We start from the raw sequence: 17,334 nt of genomic DNA on the forward strand, positions 1-17,334 counted from the left end.
AGAAGAGAAAGGAGGTGTGGAGAGTGACAAGGTCTGGACCGGACGGTAACAAGCAGTACTCAACAATCCCACTGATTGGGAGCCTGCTGGCAAGCCCAGAGCCCCTCAGCTGAGCTTGCAAGAAAACAGTCTACGGCTCCTGTGCTCCACTCCCTTGGAAGATGATCAAGACTCCAGGCAGAATTAGGAGACAAAGTGGGAGTGAAGGACAGATCAGCAGCAGTGTCAGGGGCCCACATTAGCTGTTGTATTTCCTTGTTCTTAAACTCCGCTGCTGTCTCAGAAAGTCAAATAGATTCGAAGGGGGGAGTATATTATTAAGGTCTGGCTTCTTACAGCATACGCTTTAAACTGACAAAATGAAACTTGACAAAAATCACACAGGAAAAGACCTGTAGTTGCTTGACAGCTTGCCAAAGACAAATTAGGTCCTTTTGATGAAAAGACATGTGTGCGTGTATGTGTGGATGGTGGTAAAGACCGAAGTTCCGTGCGATGTTATGTTAAAAAGTGATACTGTGGAAATCCACAAGGAGGCATTAGCTTCCAATTTTTTCAAAGCCATGCATGCAAACTTTGAAATTAACTGGCTTTCTGGGTATAGACAGCAATGAATCTGGCTCTCTGAAAAGGAACACAAAAAGCATGAGCTCATAGCACCAGATGGCATCACACAATGGGGGGAAGAAACATGCAGAGGGTTGAAAAGAACAAGTTGTGATCTATATTTAGTGATTAATTAGCTTCTTAAAGGGCCAAGTAGAGCTGCTTTAATGATGATATAAACCACAGAAGAAGATACATAAATATACTGCACAGAGGTTAGGAATAGGGTTTATGGTCTGGTGAATATCTGTTGTTTCTGGTGCTTAGGGAGATGAATCAAATTCTAAGCTAAGTCACAGAAACTCATACTCAAGGTTAAATGAGAGACAAACAGCAGAAGATGCTGTAAAAAGTCACTAGGACCAGGCAATGATGTGGTGGCTAAAGGTCTTGCAGTCAGACACACTTGGATTTGAAACCCGGCTGTGCGACTTTTGGCAAGTGACTTAAACTCTCTGAGCCTCTGTGTCTTCATCTGTACAAGGCGGGGGGTGGGGGTGGGGGTGGGAAACGGCAGATGCCTTCTGTGGTTATTGTGAGGAATGAAAGAGGTCATTCAAGGACTTAGCATGGGACGCAGCCAGTCGAAGCACTCGATAAATGTCAGCATTTGGTTATGAAATATCTCCTGGCACTTGCTCACATTCACCATACAGAACTATTGCCACACACACAAGGAGTCTGCACCCCAAATGTGCATCGCAGATTAACCCAAGTGTACAGAGAGATAAACACATGCAATGGAACGCCTGAACGGCGGTCTACCCAATGGCTCTCGTGTTTCCTCTCCACTCAACGCTCAGTGCAAGACTCCCATCACTACACTCCTGAAGAGCTGGCCGACTGGCCTCCTTACCGCTCTTCTCTCCACCCTCCAACCCACCCTCTTGCCACTGCTGGATAAATCTGCTGTGGAAAGGTCTGGAGCCTCTGGAGCCTCAGCTGCCCATCTGTAATGCAGACTATGACAACCCTTAAGATTTTGCTATAAGGGGCACCTGGGTGGCTCTGTCAGTTAAGTGTCCGACTCTTGATTCTGGCTCAGGTCATGATCTCGCGGGTTGGTGAGGTTGAGCCCCATGTCGGGTTCTGTGCTGATAGTGCAGAGCCTGCTTGGGATTCTCTCTCTCTCTCTCTCTCTCTCTCTCTCTCTCTCCCTCCCTCACCCTTCCCTGCTCACGCTCTCTCAAAATAAATAAATTAAAAAATAATTTAAAAAAAACAAGATTTTTGCTATAATCACCCGCCATTTACAGTGCCATGCACTTAATATGTTTCTTTAAATTGATTACTACAAGTGGGACACAATTTTACCTCCCATAATGTAATTAGGTATTTATTGTAGAATTATGTACTTATTTTAAAATGAAGTACCCAGCACATAGTAAATGCCACCTGTTTATTAAATAGCTTTAATGCTGTGCCAATGTACCAACTTCCACACTTGGGCAAACAGAAGATGAGAAAATTCGTGGTCCCTGAGAGCAATAAAGCCTGAGGTTTTCATCATCTGGCTCTGTCTTGCCTCTACATAGTAACATACCATTGGCTTCCCCCTAATCAAAACCAGGCTCTAGGCCCTTGTCACTTATCCCCGCCCCCCACTTCACTTACTTTTACTGCAACTGGTCCCCAGGGCTATCTCTCCACCGCTCCCAGACATGTGCCTTGGCAGGGTCAGGCCCCTTTCTTCCTACAGCTATACAGCCATCACCTTGGAACCACCCCAAACCCCCTAAGCCCCCCAAGCCCAACACCTTCATTCAAAATGCCTTCCCGAAGGAACACAGCAGCCGTCACAGCTCATTTCTCTTCTCTGGTGTTGCGATGTTAGGGGCTGAGCCTCACAATCTGGCTCTGGATCATTTCCTAATAGATCAGAGAGTCTGACTCCGTCGGAGTGTCCCGAGTTCCTTAAGAGCCGAGGCCGTGACTTCTTTCTGGGTCCTTGACATGTAAGAGCTATGGCTAGCAGATGAAAGGGTCAGTGAACAGCCTGCACTGTTTCCTAAAACATTTCAGAGGCAACGTGGAATTCCATAACTGGCCCGTGGACAGAAAAATAAAGAACTCTTTTCACACCAGCTCTGCCGGCACGCATCCCGGTCTGAAAGGAAAGATCCATCATGGGGTCACAGGGCAAGGGGGCTGCCGTGTTCTCATCAGAGAGATTTCGTTTCAGAGGGAATCGGGTGCTAAGCAGACAAAAGAAAACGTCTTCCTTGTCGCCTCCTTAAAGGAGGGGGTACGAACAGCCCTCCCTGAGATAAATAAACCAAATACAGTGAGTTTAGTGGGCTAATGCTGGCGATTTTAAGCCTCAAATGGCCAAAACCAGTCCTGAAGTCAAGCCCTGAGGGCAAACCCATCATCAGGTCTCCAGAGCTGAGAGGAGAGAGGCACAAAGTTAGTGACTGTGGAGTGGCCCTGTCCAGTGGGAATACAAGCCATATTTAGAATTTCAAGTTTTCTGTGGCCATGCTACAAAAATAAATAGGCAAGAATAATTATCTTCTATTTTAATTTAACATAAAATCAATATTTTAAAAAGTATCAGTGGAATTTTTTTGAGTTTACTTATTTTTTTTAGTAGTCTTGACACCCAGCATGGGGCTTGAACTCACAATCCTATGCTCTTCCAACTGAGCCAGCCGGGCACCCGTTAGTGAGTTATTTTACATACTTTTTTCACACTAAATCTTCAAAATCTGCTGTTTTTCACTTAAAGCACAGCAAGTCTCATCCCCAGAGCTCAACAGTCTCACGTGGCTGCTGGCCACTGTACCGGAGAGAGGAAAGTTCCAGATGAAGGTGAACAAGACTCCAAATGAAGTAAAAGCAACTGAGAGCAAGTGTTTGATCTAGGAAGTACCTGAGAGGTGTCAAAATCGTTCTTGTTTAGACTCTCCATAACACACTACTTTGTCCTGCTACTCTTGTTTCTTATTACTAATGGGGAATCTCCTCACTTGCGTGGAATTATATCTGTGTTCACTCTATATTCTCTCTCTTTTTTATTATTTTTTTATTTTTTTAAATGTTTTTATTTATTTTTGAAGGAGAAAGAGAGACAGAGCATGAGTGGGGGAGGAGCAGAGAGATGGAGACACAGACTCCGAAGCAGGCTCCAGGCTCTGAGCCATCAGCACAGAGCCTGATGCAGGGCTCAAACTCACGAACTGTGAGATCACGACCTGAGCTGAAGTCGGACACTTAACTGACTGAGCCACCCAGGCGCCCAATTCCCTCTCTTTTTTTTTTTTTTTTTTTTATTTTTGGGACAGAGAGAGACAGAGCATGAACGGGGGAGGGGCAGAGAGAGAGGGAGACACAGAATCGGAAACAGGCTCCAGGCTCTGAGCCATCAGCCCAGAGCCTGACGCGGGGCTCGAACTCACGGACCGCGAGATCGTGACCTGGCTGAAGTCGGACGCTTAACCGACTGCGCCACCCAGGCGCCCCCCCTCTCTTTTTTAAAAAAAAAAAAATGTTTATTTATTTATTTTTGACAGACAGAGAGACAGAGAGGCAGAGGGAGAGGGAGAAAGAGAGAAGCCCAAGCAGGCTTCAAGCTGTCAGTGCAGAGCCCAACTCGGGCTCCATCCCACGAACCACAAGATTATGACCTGAGCCAAAATCAAGAGTTGGATGCTCAACCGACTAAGCCGCCCAGGTGCCCCTCTATGTCCTCTTTGAAGCAAGACACCTGGATTTGCATTCTGGCTTCACCACTCACTAGCTGTGTGTCCTCAGCAAACTTCCTAACAGCAGTTTCCTCAGCTGTAATATATGGACACGGGTAGTCCATCTATCCCAGAGGATTAAATGAGGCATTCATATAATACTGTTAGTGTTAGCTTCTATCATTATTGTTATTATATTTATCATTATTATTATTCATTATTATCATTATTCTGCTACTGCTACTTTTTTTTTTTTTTTTAACCTGAACAAACCCAGACAACTGGACTATTCCTTGAAGGCAAGACTCTAGTGAGTTCCTTGAACTGTAAACACATGATCTCTAGGGGCCAAAGAGGGAGGATTCAGTGACAAGTCTGACAGATTCAACCTACTGCAGAGAGAGTAAACATCACCACAGGAAGCTGAAAGGAGGAGGGGAGCAGGGGAGCAAACCAGAAATAACAGTGCTCAAACAAGCACGATCTTGCGCACAGGTAGCCGCTGTCACGGGGTTAAAGCAGCGAAAGACCGCTGGTTTGCTGAATCCATTTTTCAATTTCCTTTAGTGTAGTTAGTGTATCTACAATAAAAAAAAAAAATAGAATTAAAAAAATCAAAACCAGGGCTTCTCAGCTTCTCAAAACCGTGAGAGCACGCAGTTGGGGATTAGCCGGTAGGACACGGATTCACGATTGGAGATTAAAGACAGGATGTGATTTTATGTAGCCGATGGGGGATTTCAGCCCACCGGAGTGCTGTCGGCTTGTTTCTCTCTCCCTCCACTTTCTCCTCTCCTTCCTTTTACCTTCTCTCTCTAACGGGAGATGGTGAACCACAATGTGGAGCCAGGTTCCATTCTTTCTTCTCCATCTCAGAGCTGCCGATGTGGGCAAGGGAGATATGATTATGCCATTGGTGAGAAGGCGGACACAAGCAAGAACCGACACCCGTCCCATACCTTGCTCCCTGGGCCCCGACCCAGGTGAGACCAAATACAGCCACGGGCTCAATGGACGTTCCAGCTCAGTCCACAGTGGTATTTCCCTTCCCACGGGGGATGTCATGTTGCAGGGACAGGCCAACAGTTGCTGCTCGTTACTCTTGCTCTGATCATGACCTGCTGACCTCAGAGAGATCGATACAGTCTGAACAAAACCTGTCTTAATAGTACACGAGTCTAAAGCTGTTAATACACACCTGAAGTTCAAATCTCCTAGATTCTGGAAGGCATCCGGTCGGTGCGGGAAGCAAACCTAAGCTTTATTCATTCACTCTCCAGTGTGACTTTTTTCCAGTAGTACGAACATTGATGACTTTTTTAATTGGAAGTTTAAACCTGCGTACTCTCAAATATCGGGACTTTTCTACATTTAATATGTGCGTAGAAGCAGCGGCACGCAAGTGTGTAAAGGAGAATATTGTTTTTAGAACCAGCTATGTGACTTAGAGCAATAAACTCAACCACTCTGAGCCTCCCTTTCCTCATTTGTACCATAGAGGTAATACAACCCCACAGAATTGTCATAAGGACCGAATGAGATAATATATATAAAGTGTCCTAACAGTGCCTAGTGCACAGGGACAGTGGTCATCCATGCCCTCTTCCTGCTGTCTTTGTAAGTAGCACCAGTAAAGTGTGAGTCCTGACCTGAGGGACCGCGATACTTGTAACCTCATCCTCACCTCCAGCATTTGGGGAAAAAATTAGGGGCCAAGGATCAGTCATTACCTTTTGCCATCAAAAGTCAATCACCTCCTCATTTAGTCTTTCACTCATTCATTTATTCATTTGTTCAACAAACATTTATTTAGCAAGTGCCTTCTAGACAGAAGACCTACTTTCTGAATCTAGACTATGGTTCCACAAAAATGCCATGACTCTGAAACAGGGAGGGCGGAAGGAGGGATGGAGAGATAGAGGGGGTGGGGGGGAGAGAAATCTCCCACATGCCACATGGGGACCCATAACTTCTGATGACATTAGCAGTTTCCCAAATACTCAGAAAAGAGCAAGTTACTGGAGAAAGACTGCCCATTGTGGAGTGGGTTGGCAGTGTTCCAGGGCAAATTATCCTTAAAAACAATGCACTCTTGGCTGTTTCCAGGTGCCTTCATAGAGTCTTCCTAATTGAGCTACACTTTCAGAAGTTTGTTTCCTTTACGAAAGTGAACCCTGGATCAAGCTGAATTGACTAATTACTGGCGGATATGGAGATTAGGAAAGCAATGTTTGGTAGAGCTAATTTATGGCAGTATAGGCAAGGGTAATGGATCTGCTCAAACTGTGAAAAAATTTAAACATATTTGCTACCATGAACAATGTTCTTATGTCCCCTTCACCAGATGGGCTGCTGGATTTATGATGAGACATGTCACAGATACATATCAAGATAAATGGAAACTGGGAGCCCTTTAGAGCCAGACTTCGGGATCTATAGAGCACCTGTTCTATTGCTGGCTCGATAATTGATAGAGTTGTACTCCTGGGCTTCGGTAGGCTATTGAAATCAATTTCAAAAAACAATATAAATTGATTGGAAACAATATTTTCAACTTTTTCGCAGTAATGATCAAGAATGAGCAACGACCGAGCAAACCTGACAAGTCCGATTTCATTTCCTTTCCCTTCTCCAGCCCCTTCATAGTCAGGTGGCCGGGAAGACACCAGAGACAAGAAGTGAAGGGGGACAAAATCTCCAAATTGAATGGATTATCCAGGATTCACTGCAACGTGAACGATGGAGGATGGCACTCACCACCTCCCAGCGGCAAGAACTTTATGGTAGGAAGAAACCACATCCCAGAGCCTTTTGAGGCAGCGGCAAGGAAGATGAGAGTCCGGGCGGGACCCTCTTTCCCACTATTTCCGGTGTGTGCCGGTTCCTCCAGCAGCTCCAGAGACACCCCTAAGTCATGACATAAATCTGCAGCCAGGTAAGCACAGGTGTGGGACCACCAGAATTGCTCCGGTGTGGCCTACAGGAAAATGGCATAATCATGCTTTTATTTATCACGTAGCCTGTTACGCTGTGTTCAGAGTGTCTCGTCACACATCCTCACAAGTCATATACGGACGACATTCTGTTCCTTGTACAAATAGGAAGAACCAGGCACAGACCCCTTAGGTGGCCTGTCCCAATTCGTGAGTCCGAGCCCCACATCGGGCTCGCTGGCGTCAGCCTGTCGGCACAGACCCTGCTTCAGATCCTCTGTCCCCTCTCTCTGCCCCTCCCCCACTGCTCTCTCCAAAAATACAAAGATTTTAGATAAATAAATAAATAGTTGTGAGCATAGCTTTCTGAAGGATTGCTAGATGACGCCAGACTCTAGGCTCAGAGCTTTACTCACATGTCCCTCGTGAGATAGACTCTGAGGCTACCTCTGTTTTACAGAGGCGGAAACTGAGGCTCAGTGAGGCTAAACCATCTGTCCAAAGTCCCAGGGCTAACAGAGCTGGCATGGAATCTGCATCTCCTTCTAAAGCCAGTCTCAGATATCTTAACAGACCTTGTCAGATGTGAGTCACTAATGACTACACCTGATCGTGCCCAATTGGTCCCCTTAAAGGGACGAGGACAAAGCAGGCAGGCACGGCTGGACTTGTGCGTTGCTTTTATCCGCAGTATTATTTGTATGCTTCCATTTCCTTTGTTCTCATGCTGCCCTCTACCCACAAGGAAACAGAAGGAAATACTCGAGGAAACCACTGTCCAAACCTCTGCATGCACAGATTTCTTTCCCTGCTGGCCGAGCAGGCTGTCAGGTGCCTAAAACCCCGGAGGAGGGCTGAGAACAAACAGAAGGGGCACAGGGGTGCCTGAGGAGAGGGAAGCAGGTGGAGCACAGTGGCCAGGAATGAGGGCTCGACTGCATCTCTCTGTCACCCAGAGCCCCACACCTGAGCCCCAGATTGGTGGGGCAACACTCCAAACCTAGAGTGAGGATGGGAAGGGAAAATCTTCCCCTGGGCCAAATTGGAACCGCCATCCATTTGGGAAAGAGGCCCACCCCCACGGCTGCACACTCCAAAGTGAAGTCCCCATTCTTCCTCCTACCACAACTCCCCACCCACCCACACAGCTCAAAGGGTCAAAACAACCATCAAGTGCTTGGGCCCGAAATATAAAACGTACTTCTGGTCCAGTTCCAACGACAGCGTGCAGTGAAGCTGGGCTTCTCTCTCTGACCACCTGTGCTTATCACATGCAGCCCCCAGAAGCCTCGGTGGAGGACGTGGGGGGGACAAGATAACTCGCGAATGGTCCAGACCTGCACCTCACCACTGTGGCCTCGCATCACACATGAGCCCTGCCACGCTCCAGCCCACATTGCATCAGAACATGCCCACACGATGTTTCCAGCCCTAATTTTACCTCGGGCAGCCTGAATGACATAGACAGCCAGACAGGGGGAAAAAAAAGTGCCAATAAGCAGTTTTGCTAAGCATCATTCCAATCCTCTGAGAATGCCGTGTTAAGAACCAGGGAGTGGGGGAGGGTCTATCAGAATCACAAAAATTAGAGATTAACGCTCAGCCCCCCAGTTGCCCGGTGGGGCCACCCTCCCTCCCCCTGGGGAGGGCAGTGCAGACCCTGAGCCTCTTATCTGCTCCCCGCCCTGCCCCTGGGCCAGTGCTCAGTGAGGCCTCTGCCTTCAGCCACCAGCTCAGCCCAGAGCACAGCGCATTAGCATTCCTGACACTCCTCACAACCCAAGGGGAAAACTTCCAGCTGCCTGGTACTTAAGCATCACCCTCGGCACCATAAGCCTGAGCCTGTGCATAATTGACAAGGAATATGTTGATAAGGAATGGGACTGTTCCAAGTTTCTGAAGGATAACTAGGTAATTAAAAGGAAAACCTAATTTAAGAAAATCCTGAAGAATTTTTTTTAAACTCTCTGGCAACATCCTTTCTGGATTATTCTCCTTTGCCAGAAGACTTATGTTTTGCCTCTGTTGGGTTTTCAAAGCCTGGGGCTAGAAGGGAACCCCACGGTTCTCAGCCTCCCGTAGGGGTGGGGGTGGGGGTAACTTTCGAAAGCCTTGGACTAGAAGCGGAAGGGCCACCTCGTTTCCTTGCAGGGCTCAGAATACCTGTTTCCCTAGTCTCAGCACTGTGCCCAGGACTTAGCACAGTGCCCTCTGAGGATCCCGGGACCCTGGCCAGGAGCTGCCCCACCTGTGTAGGGCAAGGCAAAAGGACTGGGAGAGCACCATTCATTGCCAGGGGCACAAATGTGCAGTGATGAAATCGGCCTCTGCCGATCGCCCTGCTTCTGGCTGCACGTCTTTGCTGCCTGGCCGGTTTCAGACCACGCAAACGAGTCAGCCAGCTGCCAAAAGACAACCTGGGACACATAAAGAACATGTGGGGCTCTACAACAATACCCCAAGAGGTCCATCACTTCCTCGTAGACAGCCTGGACTGGCCTGTCCTTCATTCCAGGCTGCCTCCCCATCCTGAAGGATGGCTCAGCATGAAATGATGGCCCTACCACCTGCCATCTTTATGAAATTCTCTGGGTCTTCGTTAACCTGTAAAATGGGGCTGGTAGTATTGATTTCATAGGGTATGCCCAGGACTATGAAAGAGCAGGTACTTTTACGCATGACCACCTTTAATCCACAGCTCCTGCGCTGCCCGACTTGGTCACATCTATCTCACATCTATCCAGCTTGATCTCTTTGAAGACTTTGTTCTAACCTCAGCTAGTGGATGTGGGGATTCTTCCCCCAATCCAATTCTATCTATAAAGTGGATGAAAACGAACAGAGGCCCTACCCTCAGAGAGCTTAGAGTCTAGTGAAAGACACTGACGTTATTGAAATAATAGCACAAATAGATGCAACATTACAACTCAGACATGAAGGAGAAGTACACAGTTCCCTGAGACCAGGGGACAGGATGCCTGAGCCATGAGGGCAGTCCAAGACGGCTGAGGTCTTGAGGATAGGCAGGAATATTCTCATGGGGCAGAAGGAAGGGCATGGACAGGACTTTGAAGAGTATGATAGGATAAGATAGGATAAAATAGGCAGAGATGGAAAGGATGGGACTTGAGGTCCCTGGGTGGGGAAAACACTTATTTTGCAACAATGCCGGGAACAGGTGACCACAGCAAACCCCCTGAAGGCATAAGGTTCCTCTTAAGAATGTAACAGACACCTCCCACTCCCCCCTGAGGTTTCCCTCAGGAATCTGACAGAAGATGGCCATAGACCACCCCTCCTACAATGGAAACGAGCCAATCAGGAATGGACAACACAGCACCTAAAACTATCAAGCCAAGAAGGGTAGAACCTGAGAAGGAACAAGGGGGAAGGGAAGGAGGAGGGCATCAGACCCTTATAAAACTAGAACCCTCGCCTATAGTTCGCAGGCATTCACTTTCGAATGTCCCCTTTCTGTAAAGAGAGCTTGCCTACTATTCTCCCTTTCCAATCTTATACTCTGATAAACTTTTGCCTGCTGCTCATTTTGTGCCCACCTCTTCATTCTTCAAAGTTGCAAAATCCTGCGATAAGAGGAGGGTCTGCGGTACTGGGGTGCAGAGTGTGAGGGGGCCAGGGAAGGTGTTGCTAGAGAGCTGAGTGGGGACTAGAACACGGAGAGCCTGAAGGCGGATTGAGACAGAGCCTCAATGGGAGTCGCCACAGATTACAAATGATCAGAATTGAGGGCAGGCTCAGAATTGATTTTTTGTTTGTTTTTGAAACAAACAAGCATAAAGCACTTCATTCTTGCCTTCATGTGGAGAACGGATTGGAGGGGGCCAGGAGTCACTTAAGTGATGGGGGTACAAACAGGCTGTTACAGAACTGCCCGGAGAGACCCGTTCCCCGTGAAAGGGGGAAGTCAGAGATGCCATCCAGGAGTGAATTTTAAAACTGAGTCAGCATCAGCCAGGTCACGGGTGGTGACGTCAGGGGAAGGAATGGGCATTCCGGACAGAGGAAGAGCTAAGGCAGAAGTGCAGAGGGAAGGAGCGTTTGCAGGGACTGACGGACAGGAGGGTCAGTGCTGCCGGAGCATGAAGTGTGAGACGGAGAGTGGTAAGAATAAGGATCTGAAAGGAGAGGTTGGCAGGCAGCTGGCAGCCTAGCTTTCTCCCCACTGCAAGGCCTCACCCAGTAAGCTATCAGGAGCCACAGAAGGGTTTCAGCAAGCCAATGATAGGATCAAGTTTTATTTCAGATAGAAGATTCCGTCAGTTGGGGGGAAAAAAAAGGGATATGAGGACATAGGAGAGTCAGAAAGAATAGTTAACTAGAAGACTGGGCGTCCACACATTAAAATACTATGCAGATATTAAAAATGATGAAAACTGCAAAAATTCTTGTGGCTTAACGCTGGCTGCAAAGCAGTATATATTATATTATCCCAAATACGTCTTTGTGTATACATTTGTGTAAAGTCTGGATGAGAAGAAATCAAACTTTACCAGGCTTCTCTAACTAAGTCGCAGGGTTATAAATGATTTTTGTTTTCCTCTCTGTGGTTTTCAGCATTTTCTACAACGAGCATATGTTTTTGTAAGGTCATAATGAGAAAAATATCAAGATTTAAACGACATAAAGTCAGCATGAATGGTCCTGTCAAACTGGTGGCAACAATTTACATTTTGCTAGTGCCTGATATCCAGTGACCCTAAATCTTAAGCCACAAGATCATATCGTTCTGTGTTCACAGAGAGGAAAATGAAAAACAGGGAGGCGAAAATGATTCATTTAACGTGACACAGAGGGCTAGAGGCATAGTAGATAGGAACGAGGTAGATGTATACACACTCTTCAGCTGGTTCAATTCTTTTTGCTGAGAAATTATTTGAACAGAACAGATCATGCACAATCCAATAATTAAGATAGCCAGAATAATTAGGAACAGCCCAACAGACTGCATGATTATCAGCCCCGATCAATAAAGAAGAAGTCAATCCGAAGCCTCGGATAAATAAGCCCACAGGCTATACTGTTATATATACCGTTATATATTCCAGAATCCTGAGCTCAAGTCTGACAGCATTTTTCTGGAAGTGAGGCGGGGTCAGCATTAGTAGGGAAGAAGGCAGAAGTTGTTTCCGCAACTGTGCCCATCGTCACCCACGCTGATTGTGTTAAAAGGGAGGACAAAGCTAACACAGGTGGTACACAATCGTGGCACACGTAACTTCCACGACAAAAGAGTGGCGCAGGTAGCCCCATTTCTCTAATTACTGATCACCTCGTGGCTTTCCCCCCCATACCTCCCTATTCCCCTCAGGAGGTACATAAACACGATCCTGGATGAAACCACAGCTGCCGACTTTAGAGCCCCCGTGCTCCCCTCCTACCCAGGATGAGCTCCTGTCCCCCACCTGGGCAAGGGAGCTGTGGTCCCAGGAAGCACCAGGTCTCGCTGCTTCATTGGGTGCACCCAGAAAGCACAGCAAAGAGAGCCCTAGGAGAGACCAACCTATGCGATGCTTATTAATTAATTAATTTACTTCAGAAAAGCTTAGAGAAACCCAGTGGTATTTTTTAATATGACTCCTACAGCGTGAAGCAACATTCTTGGCTTTGCCGGATGGGTGAGGTGAGACTATGGGGAGGGAGGATGGTGGGAGGGGTGTAGGAGGCTTCCCAAAATTGCCAAGCTTGCAAGATTAAACAAGTGCAAATTAGTCAGTGTCCAAATTTATGCTGAAAGGGAAGATACTGTATTTTGCAAGCTAATAAAGTGGCATTTCCATGTAAATATGCAGAAAATGAATAACCAATTTACCTTTTCTTAATCTACTACAAGTGGCCTTGAGGATCAATACGATGAAAATTAACCAGAAGTTCAGCATCCATGGGTCCTAATTCAACTCAGCCACTGCCAATCCCCCGTATCTGCTTTATCTAAAGGAGGTAGTAATGGGCTGTCACGGTAGAGAATGGCTGGCAAGCCAAGGCTGGGAACAGGATGATGGTGGGGGATGCCCTACGAATGAGACCTGGCCTTGCCTGTTCATCATCTGACACTCTCACAGATCCGCCCATTTGCCCTCTCAGTGACCCCTTTCTATTTCTGAGCCCTCTTGGCATTCTTGCCCTGCCACCGTTCACGTCTTCTCCTGCAAGGAGAATGGTCACAAACTTGACATCGTTCCGTAAATACACCTTCATACTGTACTCATGCAAGGCTTACTTACTGCAATGGGGAAGAACGCCCCCAAAAGCCTCAAGCGCTGGCAATCAGGTCTTCACTGGCAGGAATACCTCCTGAAATCCCTCCTAGAGGCTGTTTGCTCTAACTTCAGACCTTATTCCTACTTGCTTGTCTCCAGCCCCCTGTTCCTAGCCCATTCAAACCAGCAAAGTAGAATATAAAAAGGGAAGTTAGAGGCGGCAGGTCAGATAACAGAAGCAAAAGGAAGTGGTATTTAGAAAAGCAGCAAGCCTTAAAAAACAAACAAACAAAAACAAAACAAAAAAGAGAGCAAGCACAATTTTTTTAAGAATAGCAGACTGTGGTGTTACTTAGTTTTGAGGCCAATAGTTCTACATACTCACTACATTCCCTACGGGTACCTAAGTACTACATCATTGTTCATAACGATAACCTGAATCACTATGCAGAAGTTAAATTTAGTGCTGTTTCAGAAGGCAGGGATGTGCATAAGGCATTGAATAAATATATCCATCCGTTTAGATAAACACCAGTATTGATGCACAGAAAGGCAGGTTTCAGCTATCTGGAAAACTCACCCCGACGTCCTGATGCTATAAATAAACCATAAAATGTAATAATTTGGAAAACTCTTAGAAGTCATGAAGTCCGACCCTTCACTTTAAAAATGACCAGCTGAGGGGCGCCTGGGTGGCCCAGTCAGTTAAGCGTCTGACTTTGGCTCAGGTCGTGATCTCACGGTTCCTGAGTTTGAGTTTGAGCCCCACGTGGGGCTCTGCACTGACACCACAAAGTCTGCTCTGGATTCTCTGTCTCCCTCTCTCTCTGCCCCTCCTCTTTAAATTTATTTATCTATTCTTTTTATTCTACTTATTTATTTATTTATGTATTCTTAAATAAATAAATGTATTTATATTCTTAAATAGATAAATTTATTTATATTCTTAAATAAATTTATTTATATTCTTAAATAGATAAATTTATTTATATTTTTAAATAAATAAATTTATTTATATTCTTAAATAAATAAGTTTATATATTTAAATAAATAAATTTATTTTTAAATATAAATAAATGTATATTTTTAAATTAATATTTAAATGTTTAAATTTAAATATATTTAAAAATATAAATTTATTTATTTAAATATACAAATTTATTTATATTTAAATATAAATACATAAACTTATTTTTAAGTATAAATAAAATTTATTTTTAAATCTAAATCAATAAATTTATTTTCAAATGAAATTTATTTATTTTTAAATAAATAAATAAAAATAAGGAAATAATGTTCACTTATTTTTAAATAAATAAATAAATATAATAAATAAATACATACATACACACATACATACATATACATACGTCCAGTTGAGGTCTAGAGAGGTTTACGTGACTCGGCAAGGTCTTACATGCATACAGGTAGGCCTGTAGCTCCTGGTGCCCAGGTTTCCTCATCTCCCCCCTGCCCCATATCCCACCACTGCTGGAACACTTGAACCCCCTCTGTATACAAATGGTAACTACCAGCAGTTCTAATGTCCTTCTCCTCTACCACATGTGCTTACTCTGGAAACACGTCTCCTCTTTCTCCTCGTAAAAAGCCTCTTCGAGTGACGTGGAAGGAACATGCTGCGTACATTTAAGGTGCTTTTTTCTTACCCCATAAACATCACACTCATCATATGGCTACGACAGAGTAATTTCACTTACCTAGTTCATAATCTCCCAGGGATTGTCTAAAAGTCTTCCCTAGCATTACTGTTTATAAAAGGAAAGACAGAAACAAAATCCCAAAAGAATGAAGAAACTTTCTAAGAAAAATATTCCCAAATCAAGGGACCAAAATTAAGACCATTCTGTGATGCCTCTCATTCTCCATGGACTTGCTTCTCTCCCATCTTTCCCATCACCATTCAGTGTGGTTTCCTTAACCTTTTTTCCCTCCTCTTAGACAATCTTCTAAGTAGGTCTCCCAAATAACCAAATGCTTATGACAGGGGCCAGGTTAGGGACCACACTCAGTACCTTAGACCACATTCTATCTTCTGGAAGTCACACTCTGGCTGTCTCGGTGAGAACCAGCCTGACCCCAATGGAGATGATGTAGATAATTGACCTGTCTACCTATTCTCTGCTTCGTGTGGAAGGATTTCAGTGAAAACAACTGTTCCTATCAAGGATCAGAAGTTGAGCAGCAGATGTGCTATCACGGCCAGGGATGACTAAAGAGGTTACCTGGGTATATCCTTTCCTCGGCAAAGGAGGAAATTTGGGGTCAAGGAAAGTCATGGCATGTTCAAATTTTTTTAATAAGGCTTTCAGTAAAATTAACTATTTAAAAAAAATTTTTAAAGTTTATTTTATTTTTGAGAGAGAGAGAGAGACAGAGCACAAGCTGGGGAGGGCAGAGAGAGGGGCAGACACAGAATCCGAAGCAGGCTCCAGGCTCTGAGCGGTCAGCACAGAGCCCGACGCGGGGCTCGAACTCACAAACTGTGAAATCATGACCTGAGCCAAAGTCAGACGCTTAACCGACTAAGTCACCCAGGTGCCCCTAAAATTAACTATTATGCCAGTTACAATATGTGGCAAGCAACCTAAAATATCATTTGAGGGGGGGAAAAGAAACTGAAATGAATAATCAGGATTCATAACAAGAATTAAATTAAACTGATCAAATATAACTTTCAGGTATCACACACAGTGGAATATTAAATTTAGAAAGCATATCTTTAAAACTTTTGAACAAAATGAAGTGTAACACATAACTGTAGACTTCTCATTGACTTCACATGGATTATAAGTATTAAACACTCTTCGAAGCAAAGAAGGAATAAAGCTAGAATTTTTTCTGTGGTAACAAAAAAAAATATGGGTTTTTTTTCTTTCATCAAAATCTTTTCAAAACTTCCTCAAAGACATTTAAAAATGAGCAAGTAAGGCAATATTTAAATGATACTATGCAATTTTCTAAAGGGTAATCCTTTTTGTTCTCTATTATAAACTCTGACTCTAGTCCCTAAAACCAGATATAACTTATTATTACCAATTCCCTATAAAATCCTCTAAGAAGAAGAAAAAATTATACAGGTGAATTCTTCCAACCAAATGGCAAACATTGCTCCCACAGAAGAGAATTCCCGGAACAATACAGAAAAGTCCTGCTTTCTCCTTTGAAAGCCTCAGGAAACGAAAAAGAAAATTAAGCAATAAGAAAGCCTGTCACATTCAAAAAAGCAAAGAAAAGAAAGACATACGGGGGAACAATCTGAACACAGGAAAAGCCTCGCAAATTTGAATTGTCCTAATGCTCACCTGCTTCTAGAGAGAACTGACCTTTTCCTATCCTTACACTTTGCAAAGTCAATTAAGCTGCTGTTTTCTGGGCATCCTGTAATTACCACCAGGTAATGGTGAAAGAGACCCTACAGGTTACGCTGATCCAATCTCTGTATGTACGAATGAGAAAATGAGGCTGGAGAGGTGAGGCGACTTGCCCAAGGTCACAGAGTGAGTTAATAACAGAGCGGTGAGGATGCCCCAAGTCTCCTGACTGCTGTCTCCTCAGAAAACTGCAAAATAAACGTGTTGGAGAGAGATCACTTCAGAATGCCAGCAAAGCTCCTGGAGAGCCACCTCTGCTGGGAGAGCCCTAAAAGTGCTCTTGCACCCCGTTCGATTCTCTAGCTGACGAGAGCCTTCTAGTAACGAGCCCGACTCAGCGGACAGCTCGGTATCGAGCCTGATGAAGGGCACAGCCAAAGGTCCTTCTGCAGTTTATTCCAGCTATTCAGGTTGCTGGTCAAAGGAAGTATGTAATTGGGCTTGCAACAATGCTATTGAAAAAAAAAAAGAGTATTTAACATACCAAAACTGTACAAAGGAA

At 44.9% G+C, this 17,334-nt stretch overlaps 1 protein-coding gene across 3 annotated transcripts in view; it reads right to left on the bottom strand.

Annotated features, from left to right (window-relative positions):
- Positions 1-17,334, bottom strand: part of TMEM178A (transmembrane protein 178A) — a 51,906-nt gene that overhangs the window by 20,724 nt on the left and 13,848 nt on the right. The window contains exon 1 of one of the 3 annotated variants that reach the window (XM_019446679.2): positions 8,424-8,653. The exons of the other annotated variants lie outside the window; for them this stretch is intronic. Within the exon in view, the coding sequence (XP_019302224.1) occupies positions 8,424-8,619 (196 nt within the window). The 5' untranslated portion in view covers positions 8,620-8,653. Of the gene's footprint in view, positions 1-8,423; positions 8,654-17,334 lie in introns of those variants that run through there. 3 annotated transcript variants of the gene reach the window in all.

Source organism: Panthera pardus, unplaced genomic scaffold, assembly GCF_024362965.1.
Source record: "Panthera pardus isolate Hobbes unplaced genomic scaffold, ASM2436296v1 HiC_scaffold_26, whole genome shotgun sequence".
NCBI classification, from domain to species: domain Eukaryota; kingdom Metazoa; phylum Chordata; class Mammalia; order Carnivora; family Felidae; genus Panthera; species Panthera pardus.